This window comes from Phacochoerus africanus, chromosome 8 (assembly GCF_016906955.1).
Source record: "Phacochoerus africanus isolate WHEZ1 chromosome 8, ROS_Pafr_v1, whole genome shotgun sequence".
Lineage (NCBI taxonomy): Eukaryota > Metazoa > Chordata > Mammalia > Artiodactyla > Suidae > Phacochoerus > Phacochoerus africanus.
Window position 1 is genome coordinate 67,132,824 of NC_062551.1, and position 22,253 is coordinate 67,155,076.

The 22,253-nt window shown below is 50.6% G+C and overlaps 1 protein-coding gene across 1 annotated transcript in view; it reads right to left on the bottom strand.

The window, feature by feature from the left end:
* Positions 1 to 22,253, bottom strand: part of DNAJC11 (DnaJ heat shock protein family (Hsp40) member C11) — a 66,410-nt gene that overhangs the window by 7,143 nt on the left and 37,014 nt on the right. Inside the window, exons 5-10 of the mRNA XM_047791408.1 lie at positions 6,906 to 7,034; positions 5,867 to 5,989; positions 4,489 to 4,562; positions 1,083 to 1,272; positions 560 to 645; positions 188 to 304 (exon numbers count right to left, since the gene is read on the bottom strand). Of these exons, the coding sequence (XP_047647364.1) occupies positions 188 to 304; positions 560 to 645; positions 1,083 to 1,272; positions 4,489 to 4,562; positions 5,867 to 5,989; positions 6,906 to 7,034 (719 nt within the window). The remainder of the gene's footprint in view (positions 1 to 187; positions 305 to 559; positions 646 to 1,082; positions 1,273 to 4,488; positions 4,563 to 5,866; positions 5,990 to 6,905; positions 7,035 to 22,253) is intronic.

Below are 22,253 nucleotides of genomic sequence, written 5' to 3' on the forward strand. Positions count from 1 at the left end.
TGGGGCTCATGCAAGTCCTCGGAGCACAGACTCAGACAGCACTGACTGAATGTCCGGCAGCTGGACCCTGGCCCACGACAGAGCGACTGTGTCCTTAAGGACAGAATTACCAAGGAGAGTCTCTTCCCTAACGCAGGGGGAGCCCAGGAAGCCTACAAGGGGTCAGAAAGAGCTGAATTCAACATACTTGACTTTGAGAGAGACGCCCTGGGGGACTCCAACGCTGACCACTGCCCCTAAGACGCTGTGCCTGGAGATCTTCCTCTCCGCTCCGTACTCCACCACCGTCCCGAAGAAGCCTGCCCTGCAGGAGCAGGCGGCAGTGATCGAGCAGGGCCCCTCAGCTCCCCACCCCTCCCGGTCACCAGGGGCAACTGTCACGGGCAGAGACCCTCCCCGCCCCCAAGATTCACGACCAACACCCTCGGTCAAGGAAGAGAACTGTCCAGACAGCAGTGGTGCAGCTCTGCCACCAGCCCCCATTCAAGGACAGGGCTGACAGGTCAGGGCCACGTGACCGACATGAGCAGGAGCCCCCGCCACCCGGGCCGGGACTCACTTGAGGGAGCCTTTGACGCGGGTCTGGTCGTCATCCTGGAACTTGTGCTGATAACTGATCAGTGCGAAGGAGTGAGGGATTCCGAGCTGGGGAGGCAGTGCAGGAGGGCAGCGGGGCTGAGGCAAGCGGGCCGTGCTGCACGGCCTCCCCGAGTGTGTGAAAACCCGGGAGCTTCCCCACAAACACCCAGGAAAAACAAACCCCGAGCCTGCGTCCTTTCAGGCAGCAGCTGCTGGCTGAGGTGCCCCCCCGCCCCACCCGGCCCCTGCCTGCAGGACGGCCGTGGGCTCCCTGACCGACCAGGGCCTCTCCCACCAGAAATGGGGGAAAGCCCTTTGCTTTAGGACAGAAGGGACCCAGCTCCCCTGGGGGCCTGAGAACAACAGTATTTCAATGCCCGAGGGCGGGGGAGCAGAACCTGCCCCGAGGTCCCACGGTGCTGGGACTTGGGGTGAGCGGGGGGCGGGGGGGGGGTGTGGAGGGCTGTCGAGGGCTCCCAGGGGTGGGGAGGGGCCGTCCTCACTTGCAGCGCCACGGTGAAGTGGCTGGTTTTGGTGTCCCGCACGATGCTGGTGTTCATGGCCGACTGGATGCCCCAGCGCCACTGCAGGTAGCCCACGGTGTTCTTGTCCAGGTTCCGGGCCAGGACAGTGGTGAGGCCGGGCCGGATGCCACGCGACGAGAACTGCAGAGCACAGTTCGTCGTCACGAAGCTGGGGGGACACAGAGAGAAAGGGTCCTGGCTGACACCTGCTCTCGGCTGGGCTCGGCCCCTTCCTCTCTGCCACCCCCCACGCCTCCCTGGGCTGGCTCTCCAAAAGGCAGGCAGGGGCCCGAGCCCCCTCCATGGGGCCGTTTCCAGGTAATCCTGCCTCTGAGCCGCACTCCCCACCCCGTCCCACTCCAACTTCAGCTACAACCAGAGGCACCTGCTGTCTGTGCTCCTAAACCAGCAGGTCCAACCCTGCTGCAAGTCGGAACCAGCTGCAAGGTTCCCAAGCCGGGCCGCCCTCTGCAAGCACCTGGCTCATCCGAAGGTACCAAGTGCTGGCTCCGCCCCGGCCGTTCTGACCTCCAGGCGGGGGCAGAAGTGTGGAGTCAAGAGTCTGACGTGGTCAAAGCTGCCCAGGTGAGGCTCACGTGCAGCCATGACTGAGAACCCCTAACCCAGGGCCCAGCCCAGCCCAATGAAGGCATGCCAAAGCCAGAGTGAACCAGCTCCCAGAGAGGCCTCTGAAGTTTGTTTCCAAGGGAGTCAGCCCCCTCTTCTGGTAAAGAAAGGGTATTTCATGTCCATGACAAAGGAATCTCGGCGCTTCACTCAGGAGTTAAAAGCAAACGGCTGGCCTGCAGTGACCAGGTCATTCTCCTTCCTAAGCTCTGGAGGCCCCGCTTTTGCCACTAAAATAACAGTACATGGGGTACCTCTGATGACAGTGGCCCCGGTACTCACACACCTCCCCCGGGCCAGACCAATCAGGACTCAACTCCGTGCTCTCTGCAGCCCCCCACTTCCCTGCGGACCACATTCCTCTGCTGAGCCCCCCGGGGTCAGAGGGCAAACAGGGAGAGGAGATAAAAGTCACCCTGAGATGCTGCCCAGTGATATGTGAAAGAATCAAAATGCAGAGAATGAGACCGCTGTTTATTTGAAGTTATGTGATGTAGTATTTTTATGGAACGGGCCCGAGAGAGAGAGGCTCTGGGGAGATCAGCAAGATGGGCAGAGCCAGGGGAGAGGGGGGGCTTCACACGGGCTGCCTGCCTTCGGGTTTCACACCTGCACCCCCCGCCCTTTCTTTTGCTTTTTAGGGCCACACCAGCAGCATATGGAAGTCCCCAGGCTAGGGGTCCAATTGGAGCTGCAGCTGCCAGCCTACACCACAGCCACAGCAACACAGGATCCAAGTCGTGTCTGTGACCTATTCCACAGCTCACAGCAATGCGGCCAGGGATTGAACCCACGTCCTCATGGATACTAGTTGGGTTCAGTATCACTGAGCCATGATGGGAACTCTTCACCAGCTAACCTTCTGATCACTAGTTTGGACTGGTAACTGGGAACAGGGCCCCCTGGACAAGCAGACACTGTACATTAATAAGCTGGCATCCTTTTAATAAATCTGCACTCTCAAGTCTGACAAACTGGGTGCTTTGATGAAATGCAATTTCCAGACCTGCAAAAGCTGCTGACTGGCCACACCTATAGACCAGGTGGCCACTTGATGGACAGACACTTTGAGGCGCCACCACATGAAACTGTCCACGGGTTTTCCTCAATTGAGTGTCTTCTAAACATGTCTGATCTTCAGGATGACTGGAGCTGCCTGGTAAAACCACAGACGTGTTTTGTTTTTTTTTTCGTCTTTTTGCCTTTTCTAGGGCTGCTCCCATGGCATATGGAGATTCCCGGGCTAGGGGTCGAATCAGAGCTGTAGCCACTGGCCTACGCCAGAGCCACAGCAACACAGGATCCGAGCTGCATCTGCCACCTACAACACAGCTCATGGCAACGCCGGATCCTTAACCCACTGAGCGAGGCCAGGGATCAAACTTGCAACCTCATGGCTCCTAGTCGGATTCGTTAACCACTGCGCCACAGCGGGAACTCCCCTCCTCTCTTTTAAACTACAGATTCCTCTAGGCCCCTCTCTCAGAGGACCCGAGAGAGGGCTGGTGGCGGGCAGGAGTCCATGCTTTCAGTTGGAAGCATGGGAGGTGACAACTGTAAGCAGACAAGGTAAAGAGAATGCTGACATGTTCTGGTTCAAAGCCTAAATCCTTGTCCTTTCCCAGACCACTGAGTCCAAGAGCAGAGGCCGAGAAGCCGTGTTCTAACTGTGCACGGGTGACCCTGGTGCTAGGGTGTCTCTTCTGCCTACTTCCGGGCCTCTGTTCGGCTGTGCTCCCTCCATGGGCTCCCAGAAGCCATGCCCTCTTTCTCTCCACACTTCTTACCTGTCCGTGGGACCACCCTGCAAACCCGCTTTGACTCCAGGGCTGGAGGGCAGGCTGGGCTTCCCGGCAGAACCTGTCCGGCACACAGGTGCCCATCCAACCCAAAGTGACAGGCCCTCCTTTTCAAGCATCTGCTCCATTCCAGGACTCCTGCAGCTGTGTTCTATCCCCCAGGGGGAAGAGTTTTGACCTTCTACCCAATTCTTTTTTACATGAGCTCACACAGGTACCCCGAGTGGAAAGTAAGGACACTTCCGTGGTTCTAGAAGGGACAGTCCTAGGAGAGTGACGTCACTGCAAGAGCAGAGAAGAAGGCGAGCAGAGGCTGGAGGGGTTTAAAGCTCTGGCCTAACAGATCCATTTGATAACCAGACATGCTGCCTCCCTTCCTAAATAAGCCCCCTTTCCCAACTTAAAACACATTCTCTGGGACAAAGAAATGACCCACAAGTCCACGCACATTCCAGACCCTGAGCAACTGCCCTACGAAGGTGTGTTCCTCCAGTGCGTCATGGGCCTCTTGGCCCTCGGGGACCGAGCAGGGAAGGGGACTTACCCCAGGGACGAGGAAACTGAGGTCACGGCCAGGAGGCTGGCCCTGGGCTGAGACAAGCAGCAGGGTCCACCCCACCCCCAATCCAGAGCTTTTTCTTTTTTTGTCTTTTTGGTCTTGTTTTTGCCTCCAGTGTGGAGAGGCTTGATGCAGGATCTCAGTTCCCAAGACCAGGGACTGAGCCTGGGCTGTGAAGGCACTGAATCCTAACCACGGGACCACCAGGGAACTCCCCCTCAACCTGGTGCTCTTGCAACAAGCACGCTGCCTAGGCTCCGCGCTGGCGCTGCTGGGTCTGCCCTGAGGGACCTTGCAGGACACACACAGTAAGTCCAGACGACCCTGACAAAAAGAACACAGGGTCTGGTCTCCTAAATCCACAAAGACCAGCAAAGAGCCTGGATCTCTTGATATTTACCATCTTGGTGTGAGATTACGGAACAGCTTCAGGCCAAATAAAGGTCCCTGCAGATCCCCAGCTCCGAATTCTAACTGTTCAAAAAAGAAAAAGAAAAAAGTATTAATGGTGTTTTATCTCACGGCAGCAGCCCAGGCCTCAGGGAAGCATCTCTGGTGAGAATCCCTTTACCGAGTTCAAAGCCATCCTCCCTTGCCAGAGCTCTCCAGGGAGGGGCGGGGAGATTCTTTTTTTTTTTTTCTTTGTCCTTTTTAGGGCCGCACCCACGGCATATGGAGATTCCCAGGCTAGGGGTCTAATCGGTGCTGCAGCCACCGCCTACACCACAGCCACAGCAACGCCAGATCTGAGCCTCGTCTGCGACCTACATCACAGCTTACGGCAACGCCGGAGCGAGGCCAGGGATCGAACCCATGACCTCGTGGTTCCTAGCAGGATTTGTTAACCATTGAGCCATGACGGGAACTCCAGGATGGGGAGGTTCTTAATACCTCATCTTAACCCTTGCCAGACAGACCCCGAAGAGGCAGTTTTCAGCGGCGTTCCGAGAGGAGACCTTCCACAGGCACTGCTCACCCACGGTCTCCCTCCCTGTGTGCCACTTGCAGGGCACCTGCTGCAGTCAGGTGCCCCACCCCATGGTGCTGGCTTCTGTGCATTGTCACCTGCTCTGCTTCCCTGTCTGCAGGTCTCACAGGTGACTGGAGATGGCTCTCATGGATCTGACCTTAAACCCACCAGCAGTTCCACACGTGTAAGTACAGCCTTGAAGTCCAGCTGGTTCTGGCTGCCTCATTCCTAGTCTGGGTGACTTTCAAGGCAACTCTTCAATGTTAATTTAATGCAGCTCAATTTATTTGGCAGAACTGGCTGCTAATGACCGCCAATCAGGGATCCTTGGAGTCCTGACACCAAGCACTTGCCTTCTGAATTGTGCAAGAGAAGGGGACAGCCTGCAGGTGTTTTGTTTTGTCCCCCCCCCCCCGCCTTTTGGCTGCACCCTCGGCATATGGAGGTCCCCAGGCCAGGGACTGAATCCGAGCTGCAGCTGCAACCTATGCCACAGCTGCAGCAACGCTGAATCCTTAACCTGCTGCACCACAGCAGGAACTCCCCAGCCTGCAGTGTTTTGTTTCAGGGAGCAAAGAGCTGAGTTTCTAGAGGTTGGATTTCCTGAAGTTGGCATCTCAGAAGAAATCTCGTTTTTCTATCCTAACTCTCAGATGGAGAGGATTCCTTCTCAGATGTGAGACATGGCTTTCTCTTTGGGACAGTCACACAATGGTGTGAACAACCAAGGTCATTTTGAGAGTTAGTTTTGAGCGGGTAAAATAAATAAGGCCGTATAACAACATGATGCCGCCTGTCGCACTCTTACCTCACCCCATCCCTTTGCAGAAGTGACTCGTCTGAGCGCGAAGTTAATGGACCCCCCTCCGTTCCCATTCTGGGTTGAGAGACTTCCAGAGAGGATGGCTGTGTCTGAAGCGGTCAAGGGTGCCTAGGAAATTAAATCTGCTGGTAATAAATCACAGCAACGGAAAGTGCCTCAGCTGGCAGCCTGACGAGCACACCGTTAAATGCAAGGCCACAGGTGCAGGTGAGACGAGAGCCCAGGGGTGCAGCTTACAGAGCTGCCCGCCTGCCTCCCTCCTCTCGCACTTTGCTGTCTGAACTGCTCCTGGCACCAAGATCATGTTTTGCAAAAGTGTCAACGGGTAAATTAAAACACCCGGGGGAGACGCAGATGTCGACACTGGTTCTGTGTGTACCAGTGGCATCCGAATGCACGGGGACTTTATCCTGTGCCATCCTACGTGCGATGTCTGGGACTCCCTGGTCCTTCCCGTGGTGATAGGGACAGACTCTGGAAGCCCCAAGGGGAGGGCGAGTTTCCCCGAATCAGGCTGGACGTTCTAGGATGATGTACTGGAGGATAAGTAAGTGCATCCGGGAGGCAGAGACCTACGCTGTCAGCAAAATGGCCTGATGCGGCCACATCCACACAGTGGCTGGAAAGATGACATTTTCATGACCCCAGGGCTCAGCTGAGTATGTAGTTTTCAGCACACAGTGGAGTGTGCCTTTCAACTAAGACAGGTTCCTGGAATTTCCCACAGAGGTCAGCTTTCTCTCTTAAAATCATCATGACCTTGGCTCCCACTTTGGACAATTAGTGTTTCCCAACAGGAGAGCCCTGAGACTTTGGAAGCTAAGTGCCCGCCACTGCCAACCACCCCTGCCCCTGCAGGCACTTGCGCTGCTAGCATGTCGGCAAAGCAGTGTAAACAAGGTTGTGACCGGAGAGCTTCTTTTTTAAGGGGCTGACAGCATCCTTCATAAATAAAGAGGACACCTGAGCAGACTCTCTCCTCCGGCTGGGGGCGCTGCCCTCGTTAACCCATGGGGCGCTTTACCTCAATGGACTGCGATATGTGCATCTTGTTAATTTCAATCTGCGGAAAGCCACTTCCCGACACATCTTCGTACTCCTCCTCGTAGCGATCGAAAAGGTCGGTGGCATCAATGCCGACGCTGATGGTCCCCTGGGCAGAGAAACAGGCAGTCAGCACCAGGCTTACTATTTGCAGACCGAAAGCCACTGCGCTGCTTCCGAAGCTGCGTGGTTCACCGGGTGAGCGCAGGACTCCGAGGAGCGTGAGGGTCAGGGGTCAAGCCAAACCGTGGCGAAGAACCAGTGACTTCCTGAGTCAGAAAACCAGGCACAACACAGATGAATGACTTGCCAAAGACAAGTGTTGGGGGAAAAGAAAGATGAACCTGCTTCATGGTTCCAAACTGCTAATTTCCACATGTTACCCATGAATGCAGAAAACAGCTACAGATTAAATACTTCTAATACTCGATTCTAAACTTGACTTACGTCCCAAAACTACCTCAAAAATACCTTCAAAGACAAAGTGCAAAAAAAAAAAGAAAAAAATTATGAACAAGTGGGAGATTTGAAAATTGTTCCAACTTCTAAAATTTGAAACTTAAGTTATGAGAAACAGACCCTCATATTCTCTCAAGAAAAACTAAGCTAAAATTCTGCTGATAAAAATGCTTCTGGAGTTCCTGTTGTGGTGCAGTGGTTAACGAATCTGACTAGGAACCATGAGGTTGCGGGTTTGATCCCTGGCCTTGCTCAGTAGGTTAAGGATCTGGTGTTGCCATGAGCTGTGGTGTAGGTCACAGACAAGGCTCGGATCCTGGGTTGCTATGGCTGTGGTGTAGGCCAGTGGCTACAGCTCCGATTCTACCCCTAGCCTGGGAACCTCCATATGCCGCGGGAGCGGCCCAAGAAATAACAAAAAGACCAAAAAACAAAAAAACAAACAACTCCTTACTCAGAAAATCAATGTTAATTGTTTTCTTTGACTGTCTTTTATCTTCAAAGAAGCAGCTAGATCTTAATCCAACACAACACACATATTTTTTTTTTTAGGGCCCCACCTGTGGCATATGGAGGTTCCCAGGCTAGGGGTCTAATCAGAGCTACAGCCGCCGGCCTACAACACAGCCACAGCAACGCCAGATCTGAGCCACGTCTGCGACCTACACCACAGCTCACGGCAACGCCAGATCCTTAATCCACTGGGCAAGGCCAGGGATAGAACCCGCCACCTCGTGGTTCCTAGTTGGGTTTGTTTCCGCTGCACCACGATGGGAACTCCACCTCCACATTTTTATTAAACTTCCTGGAGCCCATTAAATACAATTTATGGAGGTTTACTTTCCATATAACAACATAAACTGCTCCTGTTTGAAGGGTATAATTTTTTTTTTGGTCTTTTCTAGGGCTGCTCCCAGGGCATATGGAGGTTCCCAGGCTGGGGGTCCAATTGCAGCTGTAGCCATCAGCCTATGCCAGAACCACAGCAACCCGGGATCCGAGCTGCGTCTGCAACCTACACCACAGCTCACGGCAACACAGGATCCTTTTTTTTTTTTTTTTTTTTTTTTTTGCTATTTCTTGGGCCACTCCTGCGGCATATGGAGGTTCCCAGGCTAGGGGTCGAATCGGAGCTGCAGCCACCAGCCTACACCAGAGCCACAGCAACGCGGGATCCGAACCGCGTCTGCAACCTACACCACAGCTCACGGCCGGCAACGCCGGATCGTTAACCCACTGAGCAAGGGCAGGGACCGAACCTGCAACCTCATGGTTCCTAGTCGGATTCGTTAACCACTGCGCCACGACGGGAACTCCAACACAGTATCCTTAACACGCTAAGCGAGGCCAAGGATCGAACACGCAACCTCATGGTTCCTAGTTGGATTCGTTAACCAATGAGCCACGATGGGAACTCCAAATGTACAATTTGATGAGTTTTGACAGGTCTGTACACTTGTGAAGCCACCACTGAAATCACAACAAGGAATGTTCCTGTCACCCCAAAAGTAGCCAGGGACAAAGTGTTTTTCTCCCCATGAAGGGGACGAGTGCAGGAAATAAAGAGTGAGCCTGAGGGTACCGCGTGGAGGAGTGAGGAGGCCGCTGGAGCTGGAGCCGGGGAAAAGGCCAAGGGGGGACGGAGGCGTGCCGGGCATGTGGGGGCCTGTGGAACGCCACGGGTGGGGTTTATCCGAGGTGATACCAGATTAACCTCGAGGTTTTGGGTGGATATTCTTTTTTTTTTTTTTTTGGGCCAGGGAGAGAACCCGCGCCCTGGCCAATCCCACTGTGCCACAGCAGGAACACCAGGGGATGGTCAATTTTAAACAAAGTGATATCGCCAACAGCAGTATTCTCATCACCGACAGTCCTACCATCGTCCGAGCTGCGGAAGCTGAGAGCCAGGGCGGACCTCGTCCAGGGGTGTGGTGTGCACCCTGACTTTCGGAGGGGACAAGGCTAACCCGTCACTCTGCTCCTGTCTTGGTCCAGGTGGACAATGAGCAGCACCTCCCATTCAAGGACCGAAGGCAGGTGCTCGCAGAGCCGGTGGCCAGACACAGCTCACACATTCCGGTCTCAGCTGCTGATGGGAGAAGTGTTCGCTGCTGCCGCCACCTGGGGCACCAGGCAGGCGGCCACTGCCTTGGCCTGTGGTGTGGGTGAAGCCATCACCGGGTTGGCCCCGCGCAGGGGCAACTCTAGTGTATGTGAACGCAGGGGAAAGGCGGAAGGCACCCGAGCCCGGTCTTAGCACAGCTGCCACCGTGTCCCCCCAGCTCCTCCCAAATGGTTCAGTCAGGAGCCCATAGACTTGCTGCGAGGAGCCACAGGACACACTTCAGGAGCCATGGGCCACACTGTCTCTGCTGCATCTCCACTCTGTTGTGGGGAAAGCAGCCAGACTACCCAGTACAGCATTGGGCTTAACTGTGTTCCAGTAAAACTTTTATTATCCTGGAAATGGGAATTTCTTATAATGTTCACATCTCAGAAGAGTATTCTTCTTTTGTTTTCCCCCGACTATTTAGACATGTAAAAATCACTCTTAGTTCACAGGTCACAGAAAAAGCAGCAGTGGGTTGCCTCTGGCCGTTCCCGATGTCAATCTGCATGGTGTTTCCCTTTCTTCTGGGGGCGGGGCTAATGCTGTATGTATGTATTTATTTATCCAGGCTGCATCTGAAGCACATGGGAGTCCCTGGACCAGGCATCAGACCCGTGCTGGTGCAGAGACATCTCCAGATCCTTCACCTAGTGCTCCACAGCGGGAACTCCCTTTTCTGATACACTCTTCCAGCAGGACTGAGATTAAACATCATTATGTTCAATGGAAAAAAAAAAAAACAAACCAGTATTAAATTTCCATTTTCTCAGAGAGTTGATGAATTTGTACCTTGTGCAAAACGTTTGTCAACGAGACCATCCACAGTGCTCTTTCTAACCACATAAAAAAAATCAGGTCTCAGACGTGCTACAGAAGCATGAGCATCTTCTTCATAGGGAGTCTTTCTTTAAAGAAGACTATGGCCAAAAGTGAGACTGTAGCAGCAGGTGTACTTAACACATGGCTGTGAAAAATGACTTTTCATTTGGCTGAAACGGGGCCTCTTTGTTAATTTCACTTATGCCTCCATTCTAAGGTGTGCAATGCACGTGTGAAAGACAGGAGTTTCCACTGTGGCCCAGCAGGATGGGGGGTGTCACTGAAGTACCAGGACCTTTGATCCCCAGCAGGCCCTTGCCGAAGCGGCAGAGCAAAGGTCACAACTGTGGCTTGGAAACTCCGTATGCCACAGGGCGGCCACAAAGGATAAAGCAATAAACTCCTAAGTTGGTTCTATTAGCAAAAGAACTTCTCAACTGCTAGTGATGACAGTTTTGTACCACTGTCAACCAGATGCTTCAAATGAAAAATCGCTGACATCAAAATTTCAATCAAAAAAAGATGCTCAGTGGGAGGCCCCACTGCGGTGTGGGTTAAGAATCCAACTGCAGTGGCTCGGGTTGCTGTGTAGGCTCAGGTTTGATCCTGGCCCAGCGCAGTGGGTTAAAAGATCTGTTGTTGCCGCAGCTACAGTTCAGATGCAATCCCTGACCCCAGGAACCTACACATGCCACAGGTTCGGCCATAAAAAGAAAAAAGGAAAAAAAAAAGCTAAGTGAAATGTCAGTGAAAGACAAAAAGAGAATACTATGCTATAAAGAGTCAACTAATATGCTAAAAACATCAAATTTACTAAGTAAATTGGCAACTTGTATGAATATAGCAGATAGTATACTCAAAAAAAGAGGGAGTTCCTGTCGTGGCTTGGCAGTAACAAACCTGACTAGTATCCATGAGGATGCAGGTTCAATCCCTGGACTCCCTCAGTGGGTTAAGGATTCAGCATTGCCATGAGCTGTGGTGCAGGCCACAGGTGTGGCTTGGATCCTGCAATGCTGTGGCTGTGGTGTAGGCTGGCATCTGCAGCTCTGATTTGACCCCTAGCCTAGGAACTTCCATATGCTGCAGGTGTGGCCCTTAAAACAAAACAAAACAAAACAAAGGACAGAAAAAAAGACAGGAAGCCCAATAGCAGGTGGAGAGGCCACATGGGAGATGCCAGGCCACTCCTTGCCACTGAGGCACAAAGAGGCACATGAGTGCACCTGCACCTTCACTGTGGTCCAGGTGGCATCGGGCTGCAAGCACCCCAGTCAACCCAGAATAAGGCTGATTATGGTTTTCTTTCCTTTCCCAAAGAAAACTTTTCTTTTTAATGTGGCCACTTCTGCAGCATATGAAGTTCCTGGGCCAGAGATCGAACCAGAGCTGTTGCAGAGTCAACACCAAGCAATTATGTTGTGAGCCACAGGGGAGGTCCTCCCAAAGAGAAGTTTTTGAAAATGACAAATATCTGTGTTAACTCTATAGTGACAATCGACTGACTCACAGGAGGGTAGATTTTATTTTATTTTTGTCTTTTTTGGGCTGCACCCATGTCATATGGAGGTTCCCAGGCTAGGGGTTGAATTGGAGCTGCAGCCGCCAGCCTATGCCAGAGGCACAGCAACGCTGGATCCAAGCTGTGTCTGTGACCTACACCACAGCTCACAGCAATGCCAGATCCTTAACCTACTGACCAAGGCCAGGAATAGAACCCGCAACCTCATGGTTCCTAGTTGGATTCGTTTTCACTGTGCCATGACGGGAACTCCAAGGAGGGCAGATTTTAGAAGTTTAAAAATACTGCTCATCACTTTCCCAATTATTTTGTTGTTTCTTTTTATTTATTTATTTTTTGCTTTTTAAAGGCCGTACCTGCAGCATATGGAAGTTCCCAGGCTAGGTGTCGAAATCAGAGCTGTAGCTGCCGGCCTACAACACAGTCACAGCAATGCTGGATCCTTAACCCACTGAGCGAGGCCAGGGATGGAACCCGCATCCTCATGGATACCAGTTGGGTGAGCCACAATGGGAACTCTTCTGTTTCTTTCTTTTTTTTTTTTAATAATTTTATTTTATTTTTATTTATTTTATTTGTTGTTGTTGTTGTTGTTGCTATTTCTTGGGCCGCTCCAGCGGCATATGGAGGTTCCCAGGCTAGGGGTCGAATCGGAGCTGTAGCCACCGGCCTACGCCAGAGCCACAGCAAGGCGGGATCCGAGCTGCGTCTGCAACCTACACCACAACTCACGGCAACGCCGGATCGTTAACCCACTGAGCAAGGGCAGGGACCGAACCTGCAACCTCATGGTTCCTAGTCGGATTCGTTAACCACTGTGCCACGACGGGAACTCCTCTTCTGTTTCTTTTTAAACAAGGCCCTGGAGTTCCTGTCGTGGCTCAGCGGTTAACGAATCCAAATAGCATCCATAAGGATGCGGGTTCTATATCTGGCCCTACTCAGTGGGTTAAGGATCAGGTGTTGTCGTGAGCTGTGGTGTAGGCCAGTGGCCACAGCTCCAACTGGACCCCTAGCCTGGGAACTTCATATGCCGCAGGTGCGGCCCTAAAAAGACAAAAAATAAAAAATAAAAATATTAAAAAATAAACAAGGCCCTAAATAACCAGAAACTCTAATAAACTCTAATGAGATGGTGACCTTGGTGACAGCCTTTGGCCATGATCCAAGTCTATGGAAATGATCCCAAAGAGTTGAGAGAGAGACAGAGAGAGAGAGACAGAGAGAGACAGAGAGAAAGAGACAGAGAGGGAGGGAGGGAGGGGCAGAACCTTAGGCTCAAGTGCCAGCCACGCCTGAGGAACCGCCCCAGGGAGGGGTGACCCGTCCCTCTCAGGTCACAAGGACACGTCTTAATACTTTAGAGGGTGGTTCAGATGCCTGCCTTCTGCTCTGCTTGCATTTCCAGGAAACGACCTTTTGAAAATGGACTGGTCACAGTACCAGAATCTGACAGATTTCCTCTCTATGAGAGAAACAGGGGTTTGGCTGCAAATACAATTCATTTTCAATTTCTACATGATATGCTTTTTATACAATGAGAAGTCACAGCTTAGAGAGGAAAGAGAATCAGGTTTGAACACGAGATCAGAGGATTGAGAAAAAGAAAAATGGGAAAAGATAAACAGTTCTGATCACTGGATAAATTAATGCGTTAGATTTTTTTCAACAACTTCTAATTCAATATATGTGAGTTTATGTGCTTTTATTATTAAATTATTACTAAATCCTATTTTTCAAATTAAAAAGAAGACTTTTACCTGCAGCAGAGTGGCTGAACGTTTTCTGTCAAGAGCCAGAGAGTACTTTAAGTTTTGTAGGCAACTGCTGTTGAAACCTACTCAACTCTGCTGTTATAGGGCAAAATAGCCATAGGTAACATGCAAATGAATAAATAAACTTTGCTGTGTAACAACAAAATTTTATGGAGTGAAATTTAAGTTTCTTATCATTTTTATGTGTCACAAAGTATTATTCTTCTGATTTCTTAAGAAACATTAAACATGTAATAAAAATGATTTCTCAGCTCACAAGCTGGACAAAAGAGGCAGCAGGCCACGGTTTGCTGCCCCATGGTCTAGGGATCTAACTCTGCTATCAGACTATAAGGGGACAACAGTGACAAGCTACAGACAGTCCTTTCTCTACAATGACAATGCTACTAAAATACTGCCAGTGGGACACCCAGCAGCTACAGATTCTCAGTTGAGAACTCTGAGACTTTTTGGAGCTGAAAGATGCAATCTACACCATGGGACAGTCCGCCTCCTCCCCCAGCCCCCCAATACCAAAGACTGCACGGTGAAAACCCTCACACTGTCATACGGTCCTTGGTCAAGTCGAGGTCAGAAGAGTGTAACACAGGTGGTCAAGAGAATCTGATTTGGTTCCTTGAGTCTGAGCTCCGCGATGAAAACCACAACCTGAGAAGCCTCAGAGGTGTAAGGAGCTAAACACAAGAGGAAGTGGCTGAACGTCAGCACCTGCTCCCGCCCCCGCTGGGTCACCATCTTCCCGGACAACCAAATACTCCACCCAGATAGATGTCAGCCCTTTGTGCCTTTAACCATTAACAAAACACGAAAAAAGAGAGCCTTTAATTCTCTCTACAGACTACTGCAGTAGTTCTCAAATTCAGCCACCCATCTGAATTCCTGGCGTAGGTGCTTATAAAAAATACAAATTCCCAAGTAGGCAGCCTGATAGACTCCTAGTTATTTGCTCTGAGGCAGGGTCTGGGAATCTTCCTTCCTTTTTTTTTTGGCATGTGGAAATTCTTGAGCCAGGGATCAGCCTGCACCACAGCAGCAATCCAAGCTGCTGCAGTGACAATGCCAGCTCCTTAACCCACTGAGCCACACGGGAACTCTTAATTTTTAATAAGCAAACATACTGCACATAGCTGCGTTAACTTATTGGCTTTGGGAACCATAAACTAGTTGGGAGTCTTTTTAACATGTGAATATTTAATTTATTTTTTGGCTGTGCCCAAGGCCTGTGGAAGTTCAGGGGCCAGGGACTGAACCCACGCTATAGCTGTGACTTGAGCCACAGCAGGGACAACACTGGATCCTTAATCTGCTGAGCCACCAGAGAACTCTGCGAATATTTTATTTAGATTGTTGTGGCGTCACATGCTGTTGTGAGAAATGAGACCCCGAGTTCTGCTTTTTCCACAGTGATAGCACCTGCAAAACTACAGCACATACCACAACTCAGGTACTGACATCGATATGGGCCAACAACCTTATTCAGAGTTCCTCCTCCTCTGAGGAACTGTGTGCTCGTGCCACATCAGTGACAGCGCCAGCTCCTTAACCCACTGAGCCACCAGGGAACTCCCTAACAGTCTTTTCTAATGCAATTACCTCCAATAAGTAAACGTGGATGGGTTAAACCAATGGGATTAAATACACACTTGTTTATCTCGGTGTCCTCCTGAAACCCTCCTCCCACCCAAACTAACAATAAAGGGATGACAAAGTTATAGACAGAAGAACAGGCTACCTAAAAGTGACACATAAGAGGTGTTAACCAATTTTCAGAAACTGGGAACAGGATGAAGAAATGATAACTGATTTGGCAGAGAAAGCTGAAACCTGAGTGTTATTTATCGGCAACTGGAGGAACCAGGTACCTGGGAGTCAGGGAGCATGGACCCCTGCCCACACCCCTGAGGATCCAAGGGACAGAGGCTTGTTCTCTGGAGAAATTAAAGGATGGCATTTACTCAACACAGCAAACGGTCCCATCCCGAACTTCCTAGTCCACTCAACTAGGAGACTGCTGGCAGCCAGGCCATAGGCAGACCCGAGGCTTTGTCTCAAGAGACAAATCACCTGCTAATTAGAGATAAGGCTTCAGACACTGACCATTGGCTGGAGCGGGGTCCATTCAAATACCCCAGCGTCAAGCCCACAGCAACAAACCCTGCCAAGTGCACGCAGTGTCTACCTAGCCTCACTCCTGGCAGATGCCAAGGATGGTCCAACATCTGAGGAAAACCCCCAACATGAAAGACTGACACCATGTGGAGGCCCCAAAGCACCGGAAAGATGCAGAGGATACAAACACCGAAGAAAATGGCAAGAAATCTGTAAGTAATGTCCTTAGGAAAATAAGAGGTATTGCATTACAAATAAAAAACAACAGTTACGAATGCTTACTATGTGCCAGGAACACGTCTAAATATTTGACAGGTATTGTTTCATTTAATCCTTTTTTTTTTTTGGTTTTTAGGGCTGCACCCGCGGCACGGCACATGGAGGTCCCCAGGCCAGGGGTCCAATCGGAGCTACAGCTGCGGCCCTACGCCACAGCAATGCCAGATCTGAACCTCGCCTGTGACCTATGCCACAGCTCACGGCAAGGATCCTTAACCCACTGAGCGAGGCCAGGGATCGAACCCAAAACCTCACGGTTCCTGGTCGGATTCATTTCCTATGCGCCACGATGGGAACTCCTCTGTTTAATCCTTTTATCAACAAGCAGGTACCATAATTTCCATTTCAGATGAGGAAACTAAGGAACTGAGAGGTGAAGTATCATGAGGTCACAGCTGGTAAGTGGCAGAGACAGGATCTGAACCCAGGGCATCCATCTCTGGAGCTCAAACACCAAAGCCCTACCCCATGAATTAAAAAAAAACAAAAACCAAAAAACAAACCACAACATATTTAAGAATAAGAAAGTCTAAGAAATTTAAAAAATATTACAGGCGTTCTCTTGTGGTACAGTGGGTTAAGGATCTGGTGTTATCATGGCAGTGGCTCTGGCTGCTTCTGTGGCACAGGTTCCATCCCTGACCCAGGAATTTCCACATGCCATGGGCGTGGCCAAAAATCATATAGAAAAATTTTAGGAGTTCCCATCGTGGCGCAGTGGTTAACGAATCCGACAAGGAACCATGAGGTTGCAGGTTCGATCCCTGCCCTTGCTCAGTGGTTTAAGGATCTGGAGTTGCCGTGAGCTGTGGTGTAGGCTGCAGACGCGGCTCGGATCCCGCGTTGCTGTGGCTCTGGCGTAGGCTGGCAGCTACAGCTCCGATTCGACCCCCAGCCTGGGAACCTCCATACGCCGCGGGAGCGGCCCAAGAAATGGCAAAAAAGAAAAAAAAAAAAAAGACAAGAAAAATTTTAAACCAAAAATTTACAATAATTTAGGGGGAAAAAAAAAACTCAAAAAAAGAAATAAAAAAATATGCAAAATGTAGAGAAAAAATAGACAAGACAGCCCAAAGGGTCCAATGTGTGAAAAAAAATAAGAATCTGGAAAGAGAGAAAAGGAGGGGAAAAATACCAGAAAACTTCCTGGAACTGAAGACCGCTCAGTTTTCCAGGTGGGAGGGGCTGCTGTGAACATCAGTAAGAAGGTCACTCCCGCTCTCAGCTGGGAAGATGCAGCAGCCCAGAGGGAAGGGCTTTAAGGGTTATCGAAGGGGGAAAAGATCACACCCAAGGACCAGGAACTGGAACCAGTCTTTGCAACAGCAACGCTGGAGGCTAGAAGCCTCAGAACAAGGGCTTCTGAAGGCTCGAAGAAAAAAATGATCTCCAAACTGGAATTTACATGCAGTCAAACTAGTAGGTTGAATTCTCTTCATGGCTCAGCAGTTGATACACCTGACTAGGATCCACAAGGATTCGTGTTCGGTCCCTGGTCTTGCCAGGGATCCAGCATTGCCATGAGCTGTGGTGTAGGGTGGCAGCTGCCGCTCTGATTTGACCCCTAGCTGGGAAGTTCCATATGCTACAGGTGGAAGTTCCATATGCTAAAAAGATAAAAAAATAAAAAAATTAATAGGTTGAATTACATAAAACTGCCATTTTTTAGGTACAAATTGACAGAAATCAGCAATTCCTATTATTAAATATTGAGAAATGAGCAAATATTAAGATACAGATACACTTGTACGTGTGTGTATATATAGGTAAATACACATATATACCATAAAAAGTATAAAGATACATGCTTTATAGTACTTAGCATCCAGTATAAAGATACAATGAAGACATTCTGAGTTATGCAAAGTCCGGATGTGACCTCTGGGAAGCCGTCTGGCGAGGTCTCCCAGGGCTGAACACTGACATATGATATGACCCATCAGCTTCCTGTTTAGGAGTGTGGCACGTGCGTGTATGTGCAGAGCTGCAAATATACACCCACACTCAAGGGGCAGCCTTGTATACGGGCACCAGGAAAAAACACGCACCAGAATGTCCACAGCAGTAATATTCCTGACAGCGAAGACCTGGAAACAATCCAGACATCCCGCAGCAGGAGAATGGTGAAGTGGAGGCACCCAGGAATGAAGATGACAAGCCACAGCCTCCTGCAACAAGGACGCTCAGCAGAGGATGAGCGGTGGGGAGAAAGCACGTCCCAGAGCAACATCTACAGCATGGCCCTGTTTGCACAAAGCTCAAAGCCAGTTATAACCAGACAAAAGACAGTGCCTGAGCACACAGCCAATTGATGACACCATTTAAAAAGCAGCAGAACGATGACTGCGAGTGAGTTTCTCGCTCGGGCTGATGTGGGCTGATGTGGAACGGATTCTTCCCACTGGGAAGTTGAGTCCTTCAGTTCAGGAAACTTCTCATATTCCTTCTTTTCTTTCTTTCTTTTTTTTTTTTGTCTTTTGTTTTTTTTTTTGTTGTTGTTGTTGCTATTTCTTGGGCCGCTCCCGCGGCATATGGAGGTTCCCAGGATAGGGGTTGAATCGGAGCTGTAGCCACCGGCCTACGCCAGAGCCACAGCAACGCGGGATCCGAGCTGCCTCTGCAACCTGCACCACAGCTCACGGCAACGCCGGATCGTTAACCCACTGAGCAAGGGCAGGGACCGAACCCGCAACCTCATGGTTCCTAGTCGGATTCGTTAACCACTGCGCCACGACGGGAACTTCGAGGCATCTTTCTAAAGGAGCTTCTGGAGAATGTGTTTTCTGCACAAAAAGAGGTAAACCAAAAAGAGGAAGGTGTGGGAGCCAGCCAAGGAGAGGGCTGAAGGGAACCAAACTCCGCCAGGGAAGGGGCTGTCTTGCTGAGCAGCTGGCAGCGCCTCCCACGCTGGCACCAGCACCAGCTTGTCCAACGAATGAACGCAGAGGCAACCCTAAGAAGGTGGTGAGCAAAGTCCTGAGGTCACAGCTGCACAGCAGGCCTAGAAAGTGGAGTCTAGACTGAGCTGGGATGGCAGACGATGAAGGGGGGCTCCAGGGGGATATGCTACCGAGAGCCAAACGAGGAGGAGAGTATGCAAGGCGCAGGCCAGGTTCACACAGTGCCAGCCAGAGGGGCCAAAGAGACTTCACCAACACCAAGGGCAGGAAGCTTACTAAGAAAAGGCAGGTGATCACAGATACTCCCTGGTTTGACAGAGCATTCAAATATAAAAAGACAAGAACAAAAACAAACAAAAAACAGAGAACAGTGTAAATATGCAAGTTAGAAATACCTAGGGGATGTCAGAAGAGCTCAGAGAGGTAGGAAGGGCTGCCTCGGGGAACAGGTGTCAGGAGTCCACAAGGAGAGGAAACCTGTCTCCCCACCCCCGCCACCCCACCCTCAAGGCATATGGAGGGTCCCAGGCTAGGGGTCAAATCGGAGCTACAGCTGCTGGCCTATAACACAGCTACAGCAACACCGGATCATTAACCCACTAAGTGAGGCCAGGGATGGAACCTGTAACCTTACGGACACTAGTAAGATTTGTCTCCGCTGAGCCACAACAGGAACGCCACCTCCTCTTTTAAAACAATAAGCCCAGTAACGATTTGACTTTCCGAACTATGTACATGTATTACACTCAAATACACACACTGAAAAACAAACAAACAACTTCCCACCCTTTAGACTAGGGGCCACTTAAAAACTATTTCTGGAGCTCCCCCTGTGGCACAACAGGATCGGCAGCATTTTGGAAGCGCTGGGACTCGGGTTTGATCTCTGCTCCCAGCACAGTGGGTTAAGGATCCGGCGTTGCCACAGTTTCGGCTTAGTTTGCGGCTTGCAGCTTGGATCTAATCCCTGGCTGGGAGTTCCATATGCCGTGGGGTGGCAAAAAAAAAAAAAAAAAAAAAGAATTAAAGGAAAAAAAACTATTACTATCTCAAAAAGGTCTTATATGCATATTTAAGAATTAGCAGACTTCTGGGAGTTCCCGTTGTGGCACAGGGGAAACGAATCTGACTAGGAACGATGAGGTTGCAGGTTCAATCCCTGGCCTCGCTCAGTGGGTTAAGAATAAGGGGTTGCTGTGGGTGTGGCTGGCAGCTGTAGCTCCGATTTGACCCCCCGGCCTAGGAACCTCCTTATGCCACGGATGTGGCCCTAAAAAAAAAAAAAAAAAAAAAAAGAATTAGCAGACTTCTTATGCCCATCAGTCTCAGATGTTCCTGGAGCAGGAGGACCCAACACACTACCACCCACAGACCGGGCCTGGTGTAGGAGAGATGGGCCCGGAGGCCATCAGACATCATCACAGGCTCAGCCATTCCGGATCCAAAGGAACCTACGCCTGCTGGGAGCACTGCCTGCCAGCCCAGAGTCTGCCCCCATATTGCTTCTGTAAACAGTCTGGAACTTATCGCTAGCTTCATTACATACCCACTGCAGCCCACTGCCACGCGGATAAAAGTGCAGTGTCCATTAATCCCTGGCAGCTTGCCTGGCTCCGTGTTTCCTCAGCCAAGCCCAAACCACCTTCCCGCCGCTGGTTCTGTTCCTCGTGGCTCATCTTCTCAAAGCCAGCGAGTCAGTTAAAGACCGTCCCCTCCCCGTCTCCCCTTCTCTTAGCCAGAACATGCATCCCCTCTGTTCCAGCTCACTGGGACCTTCCAGAATCTTGGTTGTGTCCTTCCACCCTGGGTCACCGAGGTGTGACGGCCACGTTTTCACTGACGTCATTCACAGCAATTCTGAGCAGGTCAGGCTAAAGCCCTTCTCCCACAAGGAGCTTCTCAGCAGGCTGGAAACGAGGAACCCGTCAACCTGGTGAGTGGAATCAGTTGTTCGCTTGGCCCAGAATGTTCCCTTCTGAAATTTTTCTTTTGGCTCTGCCTTGGGCACGGGCAAGTTCCTGGGCCAGGGATCGAGCCTGAGCCACAGCAGTGACAACACTGGATCCTTAACAACTGGGTCACCGGGAAACACCCCAGTCTGAATACTACTGTGTTTATTACTTCTTCATCTGGCCACGAGGATAATGTGGGAAATTCCTGTCAAATGCAACCTCAACAGTAACCACTTACTAGCTGAAAATTCCACCAAAAGAGGCAATTATGATACGAGGCGATGTGAAATTTGCCCATTTTATAGCTGAAGAACCTGCAGTGGCTCTCGTGAGACTCTCCCCCAGAACCACTCCAGATGAGAGCTGGAACCCCTGTTCCCCAGCTGAAGAGAGGATCAAGCTCAAACTTCCAGGGGCTCCCACCCCTTCCCCCGGCCTTTAGTTCCGTGTTCCCAGGTGGCCGTTCTCCAGCCGCTGCCCACCTGGCCAGCGTGCGCTCGTCTCTCCTGTCAGCCCCTTTCTCTCCTCCAGAGCCGCGTTAGGGAACAGCCCTCCCCAGGCCTGACCCCTTCTCCTTGTGTGTTGATGCCCCGATTTCTTCAATTTTAATAGAGACCATTTCTGCACATGGTAAACTGCCCCTCTCTGCCAATGAGCACAGTAAACATATGGGTTCAAACAGCTTTTTTCTGCACGGTTATCTTGCCAGCCAAGTCGATTCAGTTTATGACATCAGCATTGTTTCTCAGAACAGACTGAAGCCACAGCCCTGGGCTCATTCCGATGGCTACGATCATTAGCCACGGCAACCAAAACAAATCTTTAAAAAAAATCCCCTAAGAATAATTGAGTAGTGCTCATACATCTTTACAAAAATACTTAGGGATTATGGTTATATGTCTTCCTTGATACTTTTTTTTTTTTTTCCCCGCTAATAAAGCTGAATTTTTTTTCAGCTATTACAGGAACTGCACTGATAGGTCTTTGGGTCTTTCTAAAACCAGAAAGGAGGTCTCACCAGGGAGTTTTTCTGTCAACCTCTGTAACAGGAAAAGGAGAACAGAAGGGTCCAGGGAACATGGCGACAATCTCCACGAAACCTCCACGTGACAGGGCCACAGGGAAGGAGCTGGGCCTTCCTGCTGTGGCACAGTGCGTTAAGGCCTTGCCATGGCTGCAGCTGTGGCCAAGAGTCCATCCCTGGCCCAGGAACTTCCATATGCTGCAGGTGCAGGCAAAGAAAAGAAAGAAAGGAAGGAAAAAAGAAAAAAAGAAAAGGAAAGAAAGAAAGGAAGGAAGGAGCTGATATTCTCAGAGTCAGACAATGCAGCCCCCCAAACAACCCTCAACTCAATGCCGTTTCTTGGGGGGTTTGGACAAGCTCATTAAGAAGGTGGCAGTGA